The sequence below is a fragment of the Camponotus vicinus genome, unplaced genomic scaffold (assembly GCF_025532165.1).
Source record: "Camponotus vicinus isolate PSW18456_S1 unplaced genomic scaffold, iyCamVici1.0 SCAF_7, whole genome shotgun sequence".
NCBI lineage: Eukaryota > Metazoa > Arthropoda > Insecta > Hymenoptera > Formicidae > Camponotus > Camponotus vicinus.
In genome coordinates this window covers 1,388,770-1,410,317 of record NW_028141979.1, presented here as the reverse complement: position 1 = coordinate 1,410,317, position 21,548 = coordinate 1,388,770, and the positions used below count along the sequence as shown (strand labels likewise).

The window sequence follows — 21,548 nt, the reverse complement described above, 5'->3', positions numbered from 1 at the left end:
CGTAATAATCATGTTATGATAAAAAAGATATTGTTGTATGATTGTCTTACCTCGAGGCATGCATTTAAAACGAGGAAATTAATTTTTATCATTCTCTGTCACTACATAAATAGAAAATGTATTTGTGACACGATTATTCAGCGAATTCACGTGAAAAACTTTGTGAAACACTAATACTTTGTTGTTCACTAAAGTTGCACGCCGTAATTTCTCAAAGAATACGTATAGATTTTCCACTCTTTTTATATTTTTTCCCTGATACAAATATTAAATGAATATATTTGATAATCATATTTTTCCTTCATATCTTGATTAAAAATTGATTTTCTTCGCAATGTGTTCTGGCAAAAATCTTATAATCAGAATTATAAATAAATTCTATTATATAATTCTGAGTTCTACAACCACTATATATATGTTGCTAATAATTAACATAAGAAATAAAAAAAAATGCACAATAAAATACAACTTGTTTATTCATATATATATGGATATTTAAAATGAATGAGGAAAAGGTAAGAAACTAGAAATAGAGCAAAAGAGAGAGCAGAAGCAGATCACTCTCGATAAATTATGTTTTATTTATAATTTGTCTGTCGCTCATATTCCGGTATATCTTGTATCATCTAATTAGCCGAGAAGATGTAAAGGAAAAATGGATAAAGAGTTATTTGGCGTCTAAGAGGCTTACATTATTGAAAATTTTCACTGGTGATTATGGGATGGCCTCCCATGTATAATTGTTATTAATCGCATACTTATCTACATTGCTCAAGTCACGCAGGTACGTATATACACGTGCGCTGTACAATGCACAATTTTCATAGTAGTCCCGCTTGCGTATAATCCAACCTAGAATCTTCAAATGCGCCAACGACGAAGACAAAAGTGATTTTTGAAAGATTGAATTATTCATTTGATCGTCGATTCTAAGAAAATTCGTATTCTTTTCAATCACTGCAGATACATTTATATATTCTTGCCGGTAAGAAAAGTCGCATTTATCCTCGTCAAACACTGTCATTACTGCTTTTCTCTATTATATTGCTCTATGTGTCCACTGTCTGCTCATATTGAATCGCTATCTCTCTTGCAAAGTTGCAAAAGATTCTTTCTCTTCCTCCCTTTTTTTCTCTCCCTCTCTCTAGATAGCGACTAGTTGAACTAGAAGCTTATTGGAGCACGAGACCGATCTTGCCAGGCGTCATACTAGGGCAACGCCAGTTATATAGATAGTATTGAAGATTGCCATCGCCAATTCCGAACTTAAGGGGTTCTAAGAACTCTTTGTTATCCATAAGATCCAACGCATTAAATACATCGAAACCCAACTGTGAGTAAAAACCGTGTGTTCGATAATCATTCGAAAAATTTTGCATGATGAAACATATGAAATAAAAGACTTACATCGCGTGCAGATATTAAAGCGTCCATCATCAGTTCAAGCCATGGCGTCACAGTAGATACGTTGTAGAAACTGTATGCAGCTTTGAGAGTCTTGTGTGTCTGATGATGCATGATTGAGCTCGGCAAAGTATAATAACTTACCATATCGGTGATCTTTCCTTCCTTCTCCACTACAAAACTATTAATAATGCCGGTTCGTGGTAGGAACCAATGTTCGAATTCTTCAGCCGAGAATATCGGAGCAAGATCGAACTTCTCTAAATACTGGACAAGAAATACATTGTGATGATGAAATATATTAAGTAATACATGAAATATATTAAAATCGACTTTGCTTTTATACTTACTTCCAGTAATATCTTACGCGCTTGCGGTATATCTGTATAAACCAACTTTCTGAAACCTGGTACCTTTGTATTCTCTGGCAGTTTATATAGCTTTAGAGTTCTCTGCATCGTCATATTGCGAGTAAGATGAGAGAATTTGATATCGATTAATTTCTTTGGATTCAGGGATCGATGCCAATACCTAATAAAATGCATTAATAATGATTAATTTAGTTAACCAAATGAAATAGATTTTAAATGCTTTGTATATAAACCTGCAAGTCGCGATAGGTTTTGGTAAAACAACACCGGCAGTATATACAGCCTGAAAGATGCCCTGCAAATTCACTCTCCTTGTGATTTCACGTATTAACACAGGCGCAACTCTCTTCGATCTTAGCTTTTTATGTACGCACAGAAAATTGATCTCCACCATTTTCTGAATACTAAAAACATTTTTAACATTACTTTGTGAAATCAAAGAAACATTTTTAACATTATATTGTTACAAACATGTTACAAGCATGCAATACTCACTGATTATAGACGCGTAGAGTAGCTGGAATAGCAGAGATGAAACCGACTAGACGTCCGCTCTTACTCACACGCACACCACAATGCCATTCCTTGTACCAACCAGGAGGTTGCAGTGCCCATTTCAAAAAATTGGGAGGATAATCAAATCTAAACATCGCATCATCATCTTCGACGTAATTCTCCGAAAGTAGGGTGTATAATTCTGATAAAACCAGAGGATCATCCAGATTCAAGGTATCCCATTGAAAGTCAGCAGGTAATGAATAAGGCTCTGCTCTGATAGATGTTTTATCAGGCTCGATTGGCTCGTTGCAAACAATTTTTTCATCTTGAAATCAATAACAAGATAACTTTCTTTAGAAGAAAATATTATATAATAGAAATAAAATAATAAATCTTTAATTCATTATATATTCACCCATTTTTGGTACTGGTTGTGTGCTCCAAAATTGATAGGGCTTTTGCATCGCTTCCTCCTGAGTTTTGGCAGGTTTTTGTTGCATATTGAATACCTCCATCGCCATCTGGATCTCCTTAATAGAGATATTGCATGCAGTAGACATCTCTTTCTCTTTGTCTTCCTTATTATTGTTGTGATTTCCACTGGCTGCATGTGCCGATGCATGTTCTCTTCTTCTTCTTCGATCTTTCTTTTTCCAACTATGATAAAAATTTTATATTTTGTTTTTTCAATATGTAATAAATAGTTTTTAAATGTATGTATAACATTAAATGTAATAGGAATATGCATGTTTAATAATCATTATAATATAATCAATTATGTGAGATATATATATATATATATATATATATATATATATATATATATATATATTTGCATATATACAACAAACAATTATGATAAAGTGCAATTTTATTAACATATGTATAAATTGGCGACAATCAAGAAGCAATTGCAATTCTCAGTTATATGTCACGATCAAATATATGCCAATGAAGTAAATCACATCAGGATGATGTGAGATCACGAATCACTATTAAAAATGAGTAATGTATGAAAATGTCTTCCTGAGATGGAATCCTAGTAATAATTATTATATTTAAGTAATTAATTCGAGGATGCCTGTGTTTCACATTAAACCGCGATCGAATCTTGCCGTAGTGATACGTCTACAAGAATCGTCAATAATTATGCGACTAATCGGCCTACGACGATCGTTCGTCGAGCGAATATAGGTTAAGACGACGAATGTAAAGCGCCCGGCGATCTTCGCGATATCCCATCGAAAGCGAATCCATTGGATTACTGGATGAAACGAAAGGGCGTTTATTTCGTACCTTTTGTTCCGCTGGTCTGGAAGCTCGCCTGGTGGCAGCTCCTCCATTTTAATATAGATTTTTAATGCGCATACAACGTCCACAGTCACTTACGGTGACGCTGCTTGAAAGTATCCGAACGTCTTGCCAGATGGAGGGACGCGACTTCCACGCACGCGCAATAGTGTTGACATTAAAAGCGTCGTGTTTATCCATTGAACTCTATTCTATATGGAATGAGCATATTGCAAGCAGCACAGATTCACCTATGGCCTATGGCCTATGGCTTTGAAGTTAGAATGCACTATGAATACTGATCTATGTCACGAATGTAAACCGTGATTGGCATTGGCAGCAGATTCGAAATTCAGTTGCGGAGTAAAGAAAAGTTTATGAGTACAAAACAAGAAATAAATACAACTAATAGGTGCTTTCCATTTACATCAAAACTCAGATAAATCTCACTTCTGTCTTTCTTCAACATTCATGTTAAAGAAAGACAGAAGTGAGATTTATCTGAGTTTTGATGTAAATGGAAAGCACCTAATATCATTGAAAATTGACGAAGTCACGAGATGATTATATGCCAAGGTATTTGAATTGTGAATAGTACAATCTTAATTATGAACAACGAAGCAGAATAAATGAATAGATATTTTATATATACAATAATTACCTGTTTTAGGTTTTCTATTTCAAAACAAAGGCACCTAAATATGTTTAACATAATTAATCTATTAAGATAATTGTATCTGATTATTATTTGCAGATCATAAAGACAGGCTTATTGTATCCTCTAATAGTATGTTCATCTTTATCATTACAAGGGGATAATGAAGTGTTAAACAAATGCAAATACAAATGCTGTCCATGGAGAAATATCATAGTAGCGATTAAGACAATATTTCTAAATGCTTGTCAAAAAATGTCACAATATACAGTATATTGATTCGAAAACATAAAACCAAATCTATATTATACAAGGTACATTGAATCTTGAAAGTATCATTAATTTAATAAATAGGAAGAAATTGTGAGCTTTAATTGCAATTTAATATTTTTTGCAGATTAAAGGGAAAAAAGTTATTGGATGAAGCTCATGTTTAGAATAAAAAGTAACGCTTGACTTTTATGATTTCAAATTACATGAGTTATATAGTTGCTAAAAATGTATAGATACATTTCATATATACAATGATTACCTATTTCTTGTTTATATTTAAGATCGTCTTAAGTTAGATCTGAAAATATTATGTGGCCATTTCATTGGCTGAATAAAATCTTAAGACAATGCAATTCACAAAGCTCGAAACAAATTATCAATGATGCATGCTGATATAAAAACATATGAGATCTTGGTGCTTTTACTACAATTATGCCACTTGTATCATCTGTATATTATTTCATTTGGTTCATATTATTCATGTAATCTTGGATCAAGATGACAAAACAAAGTAGAATAATGAGTGCAGATAATGTGAATCCTGATTTATTGTCATGAGTGAGTAACATATCTCTTAAATAAAATTTATTTTACTTAAACATTAAACATGTAAAACATTTTTATGTTATATAATTTATAGCTCACATATGTTGATACATATTTATTTTATTTAATATATAACATATTTATTTGAAATAATTTCTCATATTAGATTAATACTCTGGACTTTTTTTTACTGCTGTTAATATTAGTTATATGCTGCTCATCATAATTATCAATGTAGGCTAGTACCTGACTTTGATTATACACTTAAATTTTTTATCTTTCTAAAAGTTTTGTTATACTAATGCATAGCAATAAGATATTATATTAAAAATTTTAAAATATTATGTTAAAAAGAATAGATACAGATTTTTATAGTTACATCAAACCATAAAGGATTAATATTTTTTTCAACATTATAGATGTAATGTATCTTAACAATGTAGCATTATTTTAAAAGTTTAATATAAAGTAATTAATAAAATAATAATAAAATAGGATATAATTACAAATATTTAATTAATAAATTAAGATATATAACGAGATACAATGATTTCTTGCTTCATTATATATGACACAGGGAAAAACTCCAGTCTTTTATGTTTATTGTTGTTAAAAAACATTTAATTTTGGCGCCTTTTCATTACTATGCTACAATCATACAAAAAAATTCTCCCATTCTATGATAACTATAAATAAAAAGATGTGGAATGTATAATATAATATAATATAAATGTAAAATGCTACACATTTTTCTTTGATGTAATGTAATGATCTTTAGCTCATGTGATAGTGATCACGTGATCTATCACGTGATCACTATCACATGAGCTACAGAGAAGCGCGAAATTTCTAATCTCCCAAAAGCTTCTGCTCTTTTTTACATAAAAATTTCATGAAATTTTCTGTTAATTAATATTATTCTATTATACACGTAAAATTTGCCGTTTCCGCGAATGCTCTAATTTGCAAATTAAATCTATTTTGAAACCTGCAGAGCTAACGGGTCAAACATATGATCGGCAATTTATATTCTTTTTCTCCTCAGTAAAGAGATGCTCGGTTGGATTTTCCGTACAATTATTTGTGTAACTATTGTTAATGAACGTGCTTGAATCTTTTGAAAAGAAGGGCGATACGATTTATACGCTCCTGAAAATGCGCACGTATAGCGAAGCGTGCATCGGCACTCCCGTTATCGATCAGTCTCGTGGTCCCGCCGTGTCATGGAGGATCTCCTGCTGCAGATCGTCAGGGAGTCGAATAATGCGAAATTACAAAATTTACGCAAATCGGCGCAGGAAGCGCACGGTGAGCATTCACCATGATTCCTTTTTCTTTTTTCCGCTCGATACACTTTTATCCAATTTTTTAATTCAATGTTTTTCCCGCGAGAAACATATGTATCTTTCTCGCTTCTTCGATGAAAATGTCAAGCAAATTGCATCTCTCATGACAAATTTGATTTCGCACCTGTAAATTATATATATTATATCTCTTATACTTAATTTGATTGTATTTAAAAATTTTTGTTGTGTTGTGTTTTATGTTTTTTAAGTTGACATTTTTCGACGACATAAAATGATAGTACTATATGATATACATTAATGAGATTAATCATTGAAAAAATAAATATTTTTTAAAGATACTCTGGTTTGTTCTTTGTCATAAAGGGTTAATTTATTTTTTCTGCAGATTTTCTGGAGAAACAGCAAGGCTTACTACGAGATCCTCCTCACGAACTGCGCGCAAAATGCTTACATACGTTTCAGCTAGCATTGGAGAGCAACAGGAGCAAATTCGTTGCCTTCGGTCTTGCGGGATTACATGTAAGTGAATAAAAATTTTCCCTTATAAAGCAATTTTTTTCGCGTAAGAAGATACTTTTTTCAAATGTAAAAAAATACGAAAAAATTTTTCAAATGTAAAATCTCGCGTATGCTTGAAGTCTTATCTTTAAACTATTCTACATGTGTTGATGGTCAGCATTGGTGTAACCGCATGGGAAGAAACGCATGTTCCGGAACTGTGTGCGATAAAAATGAGAGATAGCGACGAACAGCTGCGACAATTTTAAACGAAGTCGCTATTATATGACAAAATTTTTAATTAGCTTTGAAATAAATTCTGTTTTTATACATATTTTTATATTGTGATATAACACAGAAAATTAAATAGCTGGAATTTAAAATAGATAAATTATTATAATTAATTAAATTATAACAATTAATTACGATTTATATATTTATATAATTGATTATATTGATAATTAATTACATTGATAATTTTCTTGTTGATAATTAATCGAATTAATGTATAATGAAATTGATAAAATTCGTAGAAAATGTTAAGAGACGATAGATTCCAATCGCCCTATGAGCCGGAAGACGATTCGTTATGGTTGCCTGCACAAATGTTGCACGCTATGAGCTCCATCGTCTCGCAGTCCGATGACACGCAGACAGATATGCTTAAAGTAAGTCCCGTAATAAAAACACTTCAGAGCGAGTGCTTTAAAAATAGAAGCTAAAGAGCAAAAAAGAAAATAAAAATATTAATAAAAATAAAATATCTTTTGTTTTCACAATGCTTGCTTTAAGATTATTATTCAAGGACGGGTGATATCTCGTTATTTTTTTCTTTCAGGTTTTATTGCAAGTTGCCTGTTCCCCTTATTGGACCATGAATGGACGTCTAATTATCGCTATATTGACTACTTGCTGCGAAGCTTTTGAGAATGGAAATCAAGCTGTACGTACAGCAGCACAGGCGGCGACCAGTCAAACATTGCGATCGTTTTGTCTTTTCTTAGGTAATGCGAGAAAATTCAGGCTAAGAAAAAAATAAGAAACGATAATAACATATTGTTGATGATGCATATCCGCTCTGCATAGTGATTGAAGATATAGCACTCGTAGAGATGTTTGATCAATAAATTACAAGATCGCGTGTCGGCGGAAAATGCGGGTCAAAGAATGCCATCAGCGAAGCATCCCAACAGCCGGCTATATCGTTGATGCTAGCGAATGTGTATCGTCGGCATATTCCGATGTTTGTATGTTACAAATAAAAATTGTGTTCACTTATTTGCAGATGAAGAGTGTCAGGAGATGGATGAAAATGCCAAACGGAACAAGAATGTCCGCGAGCGAGGCGTCTCATGCTTCAACGAGGCGCTGCCGATTCTGCAGTACATCTGTAGCAAACTAGATGAGGCTCAAAAGTAAGAATATATCTTGGATGATCAGTAATAAGACTTACATAATATCCCGTAAGTAATGTTTAGGAAATCCTGTTCCAGTAACGGCAGGAACGGCAACACTGTAGTCTTCCTACTGGAATGCCTGCACACACTCATATCGTCGCTACCACAAAAGATCCACACCAATGCGCATTTCACGACCTTCCTGTGGCAGAAGTTCTGTCCCGCCTTGATAGCTTTCCTCGGCACACCTCGAGTGGATAAGACCTTCACCTCCCGGGAGGGGAAGGAGAATGAGATTGGCAGAGGTTCCGGATACTTGGCCACGTCGTTGAGTTTTGACAGCCATCAAGCTAAGACTGTTTACAGGTAAAAGTCTTAATAAAGTTATAACAGAATCGGAAAATAATATTTAATATATATTTTTATAAGAATTTGCATACGTGGTATAACATATTCCATGAGAAATAATTGATATAATGTGTCTTTTTCATCAGCATCGGCACGGAATTGGTGAGATTAGTAGGATGCGTTGGCCCGTTGCGACCAGTCTTGGAATCGGTATTCCACAGAATGCTGCTATATCCACCGCCACAGCAACGTCTAGAACCGTTGAAAGCGTTGAAAGAATTGTTGCGTAGTCCTAGTCGTATGGTGGATTTCGCTGGACCGTTATTGGTGGAAGAAGATCGATCGAGCCATATACAAAGCGATATGGCACTGATGAGATTGTGAGTGTTGCAAATTTTCAATATCTAATAAAATTTCATCTAATTTAAACAATTAAATATTCATTGGAATTTATATACTGTATATATATATATATATATATATATATATATATATATATATATATATTTATTTATTTATTTATTTATATATTTATTTATTTGCTTTAGGGCCATGGACTCTATCGAGGAATCAACAACGGGTGGACTGGCTATATTGCATGCAAGTGTTTCTTGCGTTGTCGCCATGTTATCAGCGCTTCAGGAACTTTGCGAGGGCAAGGCTATCAATCATAATTATACATGTACGATCAATAGTTTGTACGAGGATTTGGAATCCTGCGATTATCGCGGACCTTTGACCTATCAGAGCATGGCACGATTGCCAAAAACATATAGGTGAATATCAACAACGTCCCACAAGAAAAGATTAATTATTAATTATTATGTGGCAGTTATTTTAAAAATATAATTAAGAAGATTATTGATTTCAATTTAAATATAAAGATAAAATATTGAAAATTTTAAAAATTTATTTTATAAAAATAAGATTTTAGTTTAATCCATTTCTTTTTCACTTAGAGAACAATTGGAATTAATGAAGAAAGGAATGGGTTCGGATTCCGATTCATCCGGGCATGGACCATCGGAAGATGGTGATTCAACCGACACCGAAGGTCCGCAAAATGAGTCGGACGAGATACAGGAAGAAAATAGCCTCGACGACAATGATTGTATAACGGAGAACGAATGCGAGAGACTTAGATTGAAAAAATTACCCAAATGTCTTCATGTAGGTCGACAGGTAGCTGACGAATGCAACGTGGACGTTGAGAGGCACAATGCCAGGCGATTCGTAAAAACACTCAGATCTGATCTGATACCGATGGTACTCACATTGAGGAGTAACATCGAAGTGGATGAAGCCTTGCAAAACTTTGCTTCTGAATATTGTCAAGGTACACTGTTATTATGAAGCTACTATTACAAAAAAAATGTTTAAAAATTATATTAACAATGTGTGACAATATATTGTATGGATATAAAATTTTTTACTTTTTGCATTTTAGGTGTGTTTGTAGCTCAGCAGAAAATGCAAGAACAAAGCGATACCAGTACAGATTCATGTGCATTAATCACAATTATGAACGCTGATGGAATTTATTTGGCGACGTATGCGGCGTTACTTCTCAATCTGAAATTAATTCGAATAAATTACTATCATGAGGAGGCTCGACAAGTACCAGTTAGCGAGGTACGTTTAATTTATAGTTTAGTCTAATTTATATTGAATTATCGCGTTTATCTTCAAATTTATTTTTAAGGAGCAATTTGTGGAAGAAGTACATGGATCAGGTGTGCTGGTTTATCTCTCAGCGACGTGGCTTTCCGAATTATATCAACAAGTACTCGCGTGTAATTTACTCGAGAAATGCGGTTATAATCCTATCTCTACGGAAAATAATGCGTTAGTCAATGTTCTCACGGGTACGCAAAATATTAAATTATATATTTTTTTAGAGAAATAGATATTACCAAAGAAATTATTTCTCTCATAATATCTAAATTGCAGTCTTGCTAAATTAAATTGGTAAGATCTCTTTTTTTATACAATTCAGATGTGGACGGTATACCCGGTAGCCACCGAGGCGGACAGTTGCTCTCCGATTATATAAGACTGGAACGGGCCCAACTTTCTCGAAGCGAGCCGACTCCGGAAGCGGAGGCTGGTGCAAAACTCTCCCGAAGAGTGCTGACTTGTTGCTGGGGCAGCATGATGACAGTTCTTACAACGGGACTGAATCCTCCCAAAGAAGAAACCAATAAAAGCATCCTGAACAGAGATGGCAGCAGAAGAGGAGTCAGAGACACGGTCGTCTTGGCGCTTGAGGGTCTTCACAAGGCTGCCACATTGAGCAATGTACTCGGTACTTGTATCACTTCTTTCTTCATTGTAAGATTTTTATCCGAGATATTATCTATGTTCATTTTTATCATATTTTTTTCTGTTTTAGGTCTACAGAACCGTTGCGGCTCCATTTTTGCTCTTCTCGCCAAAGCCGCTTGTACAGAACAATCAATTTCAAGAATCACTCGCAAGAAGGATGTTCTTCGACTTAAATTACAGAATAGGGCGACCAATATTCACACATCTCACGCGCTTAGTATGGATGTGCTTTTAGGGCGAGGTCTTGAGCTCGGTAGCCATGGTAGCGATTGCTGGCCACATGTTTTTACGTAAGTGACATTCAAAGACTTAACTCCAATATGCTCCCATTAATTAAAATTAATTATTAATTAAAAAAGAAATCTTTTTTTATGATAGAACAGCCTTGTCTTTATCACTTTTAAGTCTCTTGCGAAATTCAACATTTTCTTTGATAGTTTTCCAAATAATCATCTATTGTTAAATTTTTTATTTAGCCCACTTAATCATTTAAGACTTATAACTACATGGTCTTTACATCTTCAACGCCTTGATCTTATCACATCTTAGATTTTTATAATCTCCTCTAATATTGTTCCAAGTTTTTATTTCAATAATCCTTAATATTCCTATTTAAAAAAAATTATATGTTTAAAAAGGTGTTGTCTATATGTGAGCAAACTGGAACATGACTTTTTTGGAAGGAACCAAAATCCGTTGCTGCCTAAAGCTCATCAGAAAAAAGAGAAAAAAGACATTGCGAATGGAGATGTTAAAAATGGTCAAGATAGACTGCGATTGAATTTCAATATCGTCGATGATGAGGAATCTTGGTAAGATTTACCTTTCTATTTTATAAAATTTTAATCATTCGATATTTGTTTTCTAACAAATTTTTTCAAGTAATATTGTATTTTTACTCGTCTCATTATTTTATTTCTTTTGCAGTGTGGACGTTTACAGTTTTCTTTCGAGTCCTTATACGCAAAATCCCAGCTCGGACACTATCCCGGAAATTATCCAAGAGTCGAACGCTGATAGTCAATTCAACGGCATTCTACCGGCGGACTATGCCGCCAAGATTATCTGCGTATTGTCGCAGCAAGTCGATAGACTCTTCGAGGATGCGGCGCTTAAATTAAATCTTAGAGCACTTTGCTCGTTTCTCACAGCTCTTTGTAAAGCTAGTAAAGCGCAACTTTTTAAGACCACCGATGGCTGTAAAGATAATAAGAGATTTTGGTGGAGACGGAATAAACCGAGAGAGAACGAGATGAACGTGTTGCTCTTAGCTCGTTTAGGCGAAGTTATGCTCAAGTGCGTAAAAAGTGGAAGGCCCTTGATTCATATAATGGGGGTAAAAGTCTATTTTCTTTTATAATATTCGCGAATAACGAAACTTTTATATGACGTAAAGATTATACAATTTTCCAGGTATGGAGTATTCTGGGGCCACATTTCATGGAAGCAGCATGTCACGAGGACCGCAGCATTTCAAAGAAAGCCGTTCAATGCATTCATGACTCCATGGCAGCTCTGTTGAATGAACAGATAGAACTTCCGCATTTTCACTTCAACGAAGCACTTTTCAAGCCTTTTGAAAATCTTTTATGTCTCGAGCTTTGCGACAGCGACGTGCAGGATCAAGTGCGTAGCCACTTGCGATTGCATAAAGCGATTTAGCTTACAAACTGCTATTTCTTTTCTCAGATTGTTAGCTGCATCTGCGAGTTCGTCGAAACGAATCGCACGGAGATTCGCTCGGGCTGGCGTCCACTTTTCGGCGCTCTTCGAGTGGCGTCGGTCGGCAATTCGGATTCCGTCGAGTCGGCACCCTTATTGGAAGTCTTCAGGGTCTTCCTCTCAACGGACAACACGTTGGTCTTTGCCAACGCCGCATTGGATTGTATCCTGTGTCTGCTGAAACATGTGCGAGGTATTGGCGATAATGAGACTCAATCCGAAGAGACGGAAAACATTGATGGCGCGGAATCGAGGAGGATGAGACTCTGTGTGGAGAGTCTCAAATATTTATTGAGTTGCAGCGATATTTTGTCGTCAATGTATCGAATGCCGGCTTGTCCGATCTTCCATTCTGCCCAGAGGATCCAAGTATCGACGTTACCGCAATATGTAGATCCGATTATTCCGAATCTCGAGCTGACCAGATTCGATAAGCACATGGAATCGATGCAAGATATCATCCCGGAAAGATCGTACGATGTGCTGACCCCTCTGATCGACAAGAATGCTCATTCCACGACGACATTGCAGAGTATGGATAAGCCCAGTGGTATTCTTCGCGTCTGGTATATTCTTATCGAGGGCCTGGCGAGTGCAACCATGATCTGTCCAAGACGTTATCAACCACATACCTTGGAGACCTTATTCCATCTTTTGCACGACATCTTGAATGTACCCGGACCAGCTTTCGGACTCTACTGCGTTAATCATCTGCTACTACCTATGGTGCAAAATTGGCTGAGGAAAACGTCCAAGATCTTCCGTGGTTGGGATAACTTCGCGCCCAATTTTAAACAATGCTGCGGTCTCACGACTGATCTCGTGGTTGATTACTTGACGCATCTACAAGGTAAATATGAAGATAAGGCGAACAAAAGCAATAAATTATTCAATAAATTAATAAAGCGCTAATTCGTCCGTTCGTGTAATCGATTTCTCAGGTCCAGAAGTCACCAGGAACGATGCCTACCTACCAGCCACAACGTTGATGTTGAAACAACTTTTATTAGTGATGGCGGAATGCGTGGTGCAGTCTACGGAGAGCATAGCTCGTCTCGGTTGCGCTTGCATCAGGTAAGTCAAAAGCGCGGAGAACAACTCGCGACATAAAAACCGTTCCGAAGCGAGTCCAAGTAATTTGCTTGTCCACTCGTTAGCTCTTTATTGCGATTCTCGCGACCTTCGTTAATATTTACGCGGTTTTGTGCGCGACTAGGTCGTCTCTATGCATGGAAAATCGATGGCATTAATGACAAAACGAGATTGCAGTAAAAAAGGAGAGAACCGGAATGCGACGTAATGGGCACCAAACCTGGTACTTTAACGGCTGATTGAAACGACGCGTTGTCATCGGTGATTTCGCAATTAGGAAACTCGATTAGGAAACCTACCATCATAAAGTGACATGAAGAATGAAGCGTTTTTCTTATATAATTTTATATCTTGGCTAATATCTCGTCCAGATTTCAGTGATGAATTAGTCAATTTTGATGGAATGTCTAACACAGCTGACAGTTAAGTTAGGTATATCGTTGTTACGAAGAGTGTGTGTAAGACGATAACGAAGCTTGACAGGCTGTCCGATGGGATAAAATAGCCACCGACACTCGACACCCTCGAGAGGGCGTCATGCCAACGAGCTGCACACGTTCTCTCCCCGTGCGCGTCCATCCGTCCATCTAGAGAGTCATCGATGCATTTTCTTCGTATTAATGTACATCCAACCGGGCCGAGCTCGGTAACACGATCCTGCGAATCGGTGTCGATCGCGAGGTATCGATGTACACGTGTTGCATCGTACGTCGATACTTTAAAAATGGAACTGGGTTCGCGAATGCGCGAGAGCCGAACGGTATCCCGATCTGAAATCCTAGAGTCGTCCGGTATAGGTGGACAACCCGCTTCGATGACGTGATCTAACTTTCGATCGGATGATTCTCGCTTGATCGGCGTGATGATGAAAGCATGATTACTCGAAAAACCAAATGCTTGATAAGATAATAGCATGAGAAATCCGATTGTTGCTTATCGACGTAAATGGTAGATGGTATTCAAAATGCGAGTCTCCAACGCGAGTCTAATTATTATAGAAAATAAATAGAAATATATAGAAAGAGAAAGAGAGATAGAAAGAAAAATCTAAAAATCTTTAAATGCACAATTATTATTTCTCTTTTATATTATTTTACTCAGAAATAAAATCGTGAATTAACGAATGACATTTGACAGGCACGTCCTAGTGAGCAGCGGGCCACTCCTCACCTCGGAACAATGGGAAGTCTGCGGTGTCGCGTGCTACCGCGCTTGCTCAAACTCGTTGCAGGAGCTGCACCAGCTGACCATGGCTTTCTCGCCCAGATCGGAATCCTTTTACGGGGACGTCGCCCAGGTGAAGGTCGCGGCGCGCCGAGATGCGACACCGGAAGAAACGGAACGGCTGCGACGACTCGCTGGCCAGGTAAGTAATCCGAGTAACTTTAATTTCGAGATGTGGCAGAGAATCGACACGATTCCGCCTAGTCCCCAATTGTTGTTCGATGTGCTTGATCGATGTGCTCCTCGTAGAGATCTCGATAGACGGAATATTCCGAGCGCGTAAATTCTACGCCCTGACTAGAGAGAGCTCCTTCTACGTTTATCGTTCACACGTCACAATGTCAAGATTATCTTTTTATTTTCTGATACGCATCTCATGTTAAACGCTAAAAAATATATCCATCTGATTTTCACAAACCGAAAGATAACATACGTAATATCTATTTAAACGAGCGTAAATTTCAAAGCCGGATATTTAACGTTAAGTATGAGATGCGACAATTTTTCTTTCGGTTTAAATTCATAATCATTATGCCAATTTTATTTTATTTTCGGCTGCTATATCCGTTCGATAGATGATTTTTCTTCGCATAGACATCTCCTTGTCATTTGATAAAGCGCGTTGTTCAATGAAGTAACAAATGCTTGAGTGTGAAAAAAGTGAGAGAAAGAAAGTGTGTATGTGTGTATGAAAGGAGAGAGATAGAGAAAGAAAGAAAGAAAGAAAGATAGACATACAGGGACACACGTGGTGTCCTCCTGACCTGACTTGCTCTCAGGTGAGCCAGCTGCGTGAAGTATTGACTGCCATCAAGAGGCAGAGCGCGGCGTCACTGCCGACGACGCCTTTCCAGGATACGATGACCATTGAGACGACATTGATCGACCAGCACACTACCTCCTACCCCGTCGGTTGTAGGCAGCACACGACACCCCTCGATTACACTAACACTACGACGAACACAGGCCCTCAATGGCTCTAGCCGTCCACGGTAACTCACGTCATGGATTTTAAGAACAATCAGACAAGAAAAAAAAGAGCTCTACTGTATCGCATCGTGAGATATTCACCATTCCGGCAGAAAAGCGAATAACGTGGATAGACTGTGTCCCCGATATATCCACGTCGAGTGATTCACAGAATCGTGCAGGCGTGCCGTCAGGCATATCGTCGTCGACAGGCAAGGCTCCAAAATGCTTGCATCATATGATCGCGATTTAATACCGCTCTCAGCCTAAAGAATATTTTTGCATATCGAGCAATATATTGTATATCTTGTTTGTATACAGGATATCTCAAAATTAATCTTCTCTTAATAGCAGATTCATTGGCCAATTTGGACAAGGTTTTTTTTCCTAAAATACGAAAATATCGAAAATATCAATAACTTTCGAGTTATACAAGCGATTGAGAAAGAATGCTTTTCGCAAATTATACTTTGTCGAGTTGAAAGCTTAACAAAATTACATTCTTTAATATTTAAAATAGAGTTTATTATTATAGAATTTTAATTTGGAGCTTAATTATAATAAAGATATATGACGGAAAAATTAAAAACTTACAAAAAATCATCTTCGATATTTTTGTAAAAATTAAATTCGAATTGGCCAAGGAGTTTATTATTAAAAGAACATATCCGTGGAGATTTTTCAAGACACTCTGCACACATACGTACATACATATACACACATACACACAAACACACACACAGAGGGAGAGAGAGACATACAAATATATGTACTTATATACAGAACGCACGTACCTTGTATGTACACTAAGTACGTACGGCAAGTATCATGACCGGTCGATCGCTTTCGATGTATTCCAAGCTTATTCAATGTGGCTGATATCGGCGACGTGACAGATTTCCGAAATGTTTGTGTATTTTTGTACCGCCAAATAATTGTTTTCAACAAATATAGAGCTTCCATCATCAGCTGATTGACTGTTCACTTGCCACCCTCCACTTTGAACAATAAGGCCGTGATAATGAAATACGCCTGTCGACGAAGAAACGCCGTTCGATTCGGATCACTATTTTTTTCTTTTTTTTTAAACATTTGCACACGCTGGTAGAAGGCACGGGTTAGGCAGAGACGCTTTGACGAGGTTCTTTTCAAAAAGTAAATTACACGAATTAAACGTAAAATCTCAACTAAAGAAAAAAAAAATAATTTTGATACGTGATATTATTTTTTTCCGTCAAATTTATTGTCTTAAAATTTTTTTACTTCGCTGAAATTCGTTAATTCTAAGTATGATTGTTGAATTATTTCCGCTCTTTTGAAATATTTTAATAAGAGAACTGATGTGATCAAATGTGATAAATATCTCTCCTTTTTCATCGTTTTATTTCGTTATTTGAATTTATTGATGGAGAAGGACCTCGTCGCGCTGATTGAAATATCATTTCAATTTTACTTGGCACGGTCTTGCGAATCACCATTAAAATCCATGGCTTGGGTCCATGGCTAGAATTTCACTGTCACGATAACGTGTACGTAACGATATACGACACTGTATTATAGAAGCTGCAGCTTTCGTAGTGTGCACACATTATCTTGCGACTTGAAGAATTTACAGAGTCGCGTTAGACTAAGTGCATACTGTTATTACTATTGTAATTAAGATTATCTTCACGATCAGTTATTTAATCGTCGCGAGCAATGTCATATATATGATATATTTTTACAATTAATCGAGACATTTTTACGCGTACAGTATCATTGTATCGTGAGAAGAACTGATAGATATAATCTTATTTGCAATCGGAATATTATCGAGATTCAACAATTGCTTCTAAAATAGAGATCTGCAAAATGTAGAAAATTTTCATCAAAGTTTACGAGAATTTTGAGAGAAACTACATCATACCATACATTGAAAATGCTGCTTGAACCAAGTTTGGATTTCATAATTCACGATTGTGTCTTCAGGTGTTCCTTCTGGAGGAACAGACACGCGTCGAGGATGCCTCGCGGTCGCCTGATGAAAGATCGTACGTGTTCCTTTTGTATCCTCCTGCCGTAGGCACTACTCTCAATCCCGATCTCTACATCATTAGAGTTCAATTGCGCGCGTTAGTGGTCGGGCTTTTGGTACATCAGATGCTGCTTCATTGCATCGCGAGTGTCCTCCTACAGGGAGCCGGCACCTCAATTTCAAGGTTCGTACATCACTATTTCGAAGTCTGTAGCAGTAAAAATTATTAGATAATACGATATAATATTATTGTACTTGTATAAAATGTATTAAAATTATCGATAATTTAAATTAATAATTTTAAACTTTAATAAAGAAGTATAGAGTAACATGAGTGCGTCACCAAGAACATGTTTTCTATGTAGCTTGTCCCATGTGATTCCGCATTCGACGCCGTGCAGTTCGCCTAATCCAAACGTCAAACGCGGTTACCTGCCCCACTTGAATCCGTATCACGTGGAGATTTTTTTTTCCATCTTGGATCTCTCTTACGTCGCTGCGTTGAAATTTGATTGTCGACCCGGCCTGAAGTTTCTGGTGCAGAAAGTGGCGAATCTTGAGCAGCCAGCGAATTTATATCGTCAGGCGGCCGCTGCCTGGACCATCAAAATCATCACACTATTCGAGCTGTGCTTGCGCGAGATAGAGGAACTAAACGCAACCTTGGAACTGGTTAAGACCATTCTAGGCACGGGGTTAAACGATCGGGAGTGCGTCTACGACATAAAGCATCGGAAGCTCACCAAGTATCTTCGACAACTACGTATGATTTTCGATGAGCTCTGTGAGACCTACGTTGAGGTGGTCCTCGATGAGGATGGCAGGTATACCAAGGTCGATAGTTTCGCAGAGAGAAAGATATTCTTGTTGGTGGCGCAGCCCGATGATTATCCCGAGATCACCAGAAAGGAAGCTATCAACGATCGACTCGCTACCAGCACTCCAGCGCCCGTCGGCTTGGAAGAAGATCCTGATGTTCAACCGAACGACGAAGAGGACGACCAGGATGATCCAGATGACGTCGACGTATATAATCCGAATTTGGACGACGAGAGCGGTTTGGAAGAACTCGGAGCTGAATGTGAAAACGATCCGAGGCCGTTCAGACTGTCGGACTTGGCCGCGGAGTACTCGACTGATTCTGGTCCGCAGTCCGAGCCGGAAACCGACGACTCGAGACCGATGTCCAGGCTCGGCTCAGTCACAGAGAAAGTTGTCTATCTTGATCGCTCGGGTGGTACTTCCAGCGAGGATTATATCGATGCCAAGTACGATGCCGTGACACCAGCGCCTCCAAATATGATATATGATAGCGATGATCTCCGCTGTAATTTAGAATCATTCTGGGGAACAGAGTCGACCGACGCCTCTTCCATGAGAACCATGGCGAACGTAAAAATGCTCGATCGGGATGCATTCTCGGACGAAACCTTTTTATACCAGAAATCATATCCAGAAAGACGCGGTAGCGACGTGTGTCCGTTGTCTAGGCGAAAATCCTTAACATTCATTACTACAACGGACCTTGAAGATGCGAATAAGTCGTCGCTAGCCGCAGAATCCGTGGATCTTCGACCAAGATCGGTGATGGAACTCCGCGAAACAAAACGTCCCGTCTGGACGACATCCAGTGAACCTCGCGAGCTGAAAACAGGTATCGAAGAGGAGAACAAAAATAATTCTAAATCCTCGCAGATTCTTGACAATATAGACGAATTGCTGCGCGATTACGAACGTAGCAAGCGTGGCTTCAGAACGAATCCCTTTTTGCGGGACGAAGGAGATAAGGAGATAACTGCAGCCGAGAGTCAGCCAATCACCAATCAGGAAGTGGAGTTTCAGCGGAGAAACGTTAATAAAGATAGCGAAGCCCACAGAAAAGCATGGGCAGATACTTTGAGCACTGCGCTGGAATGGGCCTTAGTTTTGCCAGTGAGTTACATACATAACTTTCTTACATTATATCATAAAAGATTCCAATATCAAATTCGAAATTGTAGATAAGTACTCTTTTCCGAGTGAATAATTTAATCTCTCAAATAAGAATTTATGTGTAATTGGACAAGTCTGTAAATCATTTACATTATTATTTTCACATTCCATTTTATCGTTCCAAACGTGTCTTGCAGGATGAACGATTGGCACCGTTACTTCCGGTTTTCGTTGGCGGCGTGCGAACACTGACCAGGCACGCCGTAGATCAAAGTCTGAAGCAGCGTCTCTCGGCTTTCTTTCATCGTATCGCCGTGCTTTATGGATTGACAAATAATTAATAGCAATCGTGTTTTATGCGCGATCGCAGCCTTAGATCGTAAGACTCTTCAAGAAGCCGAAAAAGGATTTGATATGTCCGTGATATAATTTATTCTTTTCATATTCTTTATTGTTACTGTGATGAAACTATTGCTCGCAAGTCCAAGAGAGAGAAAAGCAAAAAAGCAAGACCTATCAATGTATCTTATATGCGATCGAGTTGAGAGAAGATCGTAAGATTGATACGAATTTTATCGGATTTAAAAACGAAAAACGTATGTGCGACGCGTTCCCGTTTCCGCACGCGGATCTCTATTTTTCTTCCCGCGTCGACACGTCGGAGACAAGGATTTTATTTACGATCCATTCCGCACGCACATCCCTCGATTCTCATTTTATGCTCTTTGCGCTTAACTGTAGTTTGCGGTTCGGTCGTAGTGCCGGGTGTAGCGCCCGGATTTTTGCTTCCAACACGTAAAGCTTGAGAACGCGGGCGACTCGTCTCGCGAATAGAGGATGGTATTGGCACACACTCCTATGTTCACTTGCCAAAACGATATCTCCAGGAGTGAAGTATACCATCATTTTTTTACGCAATTTCTCTCTTGCCAGTATAGATACTCGCGATTATTTATACGCGCGCATTTCCGTTTTTCATAAAAAATAGAATAAAAGATCTCTCGATGAGAGAAGATTATATTAGTGCGACTATATTTTATTATATACAACGTAATTGTGAGACACATTGCTGGCGTAAATCTAATTAAGATTATAGTGTAATGTGTGTAATAATTTTTACATTGAGTTCCGTAAGTTGAAATATTATTTGTTGATTTAATTTATATTTTTCATTTTGTGCAATTAACACGTAGAGATAATATAATTGAACGTTGTGTGATGTATATATTATATCAAATATTATCTCCGATGTTTCTCTATGTATGGTATATTCCATAAACGTTGTAAATGTTGTTGAAGAGTATCAGATGGTTTAAAAATGGAGGGATTAATAATTGATAATAAAACGTGCCTACATGTATCCCCTGTTTTTTCCTCTCGAGATTGCATCTAGACGTACGAAAAGTAGAAAAGATTGAAAGAAATCGTTGTAGATCAATATGCAGCTAAAACGCCTGCATGATATATATATGACAATTTGCAAATAAAATGTATTTGACGAAGATGTGTATTAGCATTAAATAAATAAAATCAAATATCTGAGACACATTAATGTAAATTATAGTTGTGCGCGTCTTCGGAGATGTGATATTTTTAAATATACGATCCAACTTGATTTCTAATATCGATATCTCGAAAATTGTGAATTTTTTTTATTGTTAAATATTCATTAAGACTGGATGT

The 21,548-nt window shown here is 37.2% G+C and overlaps 2 protein-coding genes and 1 long non-coding RNA gene across 9 annotated transcripts; 1 reads left to right on the top strand and 2 right to left on the bottom strand.

The window, feature by feature from the left end:
- Positions 1-561: 561 nt before the first annotated feature.
- Positions 562-3,717, bottom strand: Nmt (N-myristoyl transferase). The gene is made up of 7 exons (XM_083104550.1): positions 3,570-3,717; positions 2,689-2,930; positions 2,271-2,598; positions 2,009-2,179; positions 1,755-1,935; positions 1,408-1,671; positions 562-1,331 (listed from the first exon to the last, which is right to left on the bottom strand). The coding sequence occupies exons 1-7, from the start codon at positions 3,614-3,616 to the stop codon at positions 1,173-1,175; spliced, it is 1,392 nt and encodes a 463-aa protein (XP_082960676.1). The 5' UTR covers positions 3,617-3,717; the 3' UTR covers positions 562-1,172.
- On the top strand, positions 3,388-21,225 carry LOC145974598 (brefeldin A-inhibited guanine nucleotide-exchange protein 3). Of its 6 annotated transcripts, XM_083104542.1 has the most exons (26): positions 3,994-4,139; positions 4,318-4,532; positions 4,616-4,663; positions 4,773-5,049; positions 6,083-6,345; positions 6,730-6,863; positions 7,376-7,510; positions 7,681-7,846; positions 8,128-8,257; positions 8,321-8,605; positions 8,734-8,967; positions 9,136-9,363; positions 9,547-9,923; positions 10,035-10,219; positions 10,290-10,452; positions 10,584-10,892; positions 10,980-11,202; positions 11,551-11,724; positions 11,840-12,248; positions 12,326-12,538; positions 12,602-13,484; positions 13,576-13,708; positions 14,864-15,092; positions 17,888-18,117; positions 18,299-19,865; positions 20,063-21,225. In XM_083104542.1, the coding sequence occupies exons 5-26, from the start codon at positions 6,261-6,263 to the stop codon at positions 20,204-20,206; spliced, it is 6,636 nt and encodes a 2,211-aa protein (XP_082960668.1). In that variant the 5' UTR covers positions 3,994-4,139; positions 4,318-4,532; positions 4,616-4,663; positions 4,773-5,049; positions 6,083-6,260; the 3' UTR covers positions 20,207-21,225. The 6 variants fall into 6 exon arrangements, with proteins under 6 accessions (XP_082960670.1, XP_082960669.1, XP_082960668.1 ...); XM_083104544.1 differs by lacking the exon at positions 3,994-4,139 and adding an exon at positions 3,388-3,975 and having other exon boundaries at positions 4,376-4,532; positions 4,616-5,049; XM_083104543.1 differs by lacking the exon at positions 3,994-4,139 and adding an exon at positions 3,388-3,975 and having other exon boundaries at positions 4,352-4,532; positions 4,616-5,049.
- On the bottom strand, positions 5,618-17,813 carry LOC145974603 (uncharacterized). 2 transcript variants are annotated; one of them, XR_014439751.1, is made up of 3 exons: positions 15,715-17,813; positions 8,680-8,839; positions 5,618-8,595 (listed from the first exon to the last, which is right to left on the bottom strand). It is a non-coding gene; the product is annotated as an uncharacterized LOC145974603 (long non-coding RNA). The 2 variants fall into 2 exon arrangements; XR_014439750.1 differs by lacking the exon at positions 15,715-17,813 and having other exon boundaries at positions 8,680-9,033.
- Positions 21,226-21,548: the final 323 nt, after the last annotated feature.

Bases quoted from the DNA above. Each gene is read 5' to 3' on its own strand.
- Nmt (XM_083104550.1), bottom strand. From the start codon at position 3,616: ATGGAGGAGCTGCCACCAGGCGAGCTTCCAGACCAGCGGAACAAAAG. The intron at 2,180-2,270 runs GTGAGTATTGCA...AAATGTTTTTAG, and splicing joins ACTCTACGCGTCTATAATCA to TATTCAGAAAATGGTGGAGA. The intron at 1,332-1,407 runs GTAAGTCTTTTA...TTTTACTCACAG, and splicing joins CTTTAATATCTGCACGCGAT to TTGGGTTTCGATGTATTTAA.
- LOC145974598 (XM_083104544.1), top strand. From the start codon at position 6,261: ATGGAGGATCTCCTGCTGCAGATCGTCAGGGAGTCGAATAATGCGAAA. The intron at 8,258-8,320 runs GTAAGAATATAT...AGTAATGTTTAG, and splicing joins AAACTAGATGAGGCTCAAAA to GAAATCCTGTTCCAGTAACG. The intron at 11,203-11,550 runs GTAAGTGACATT...ATGTTTAAAAAG, and splicing joins TGCTGGCCACATGTTTTTAC to GTGTTGTCTATATGTGAGCA.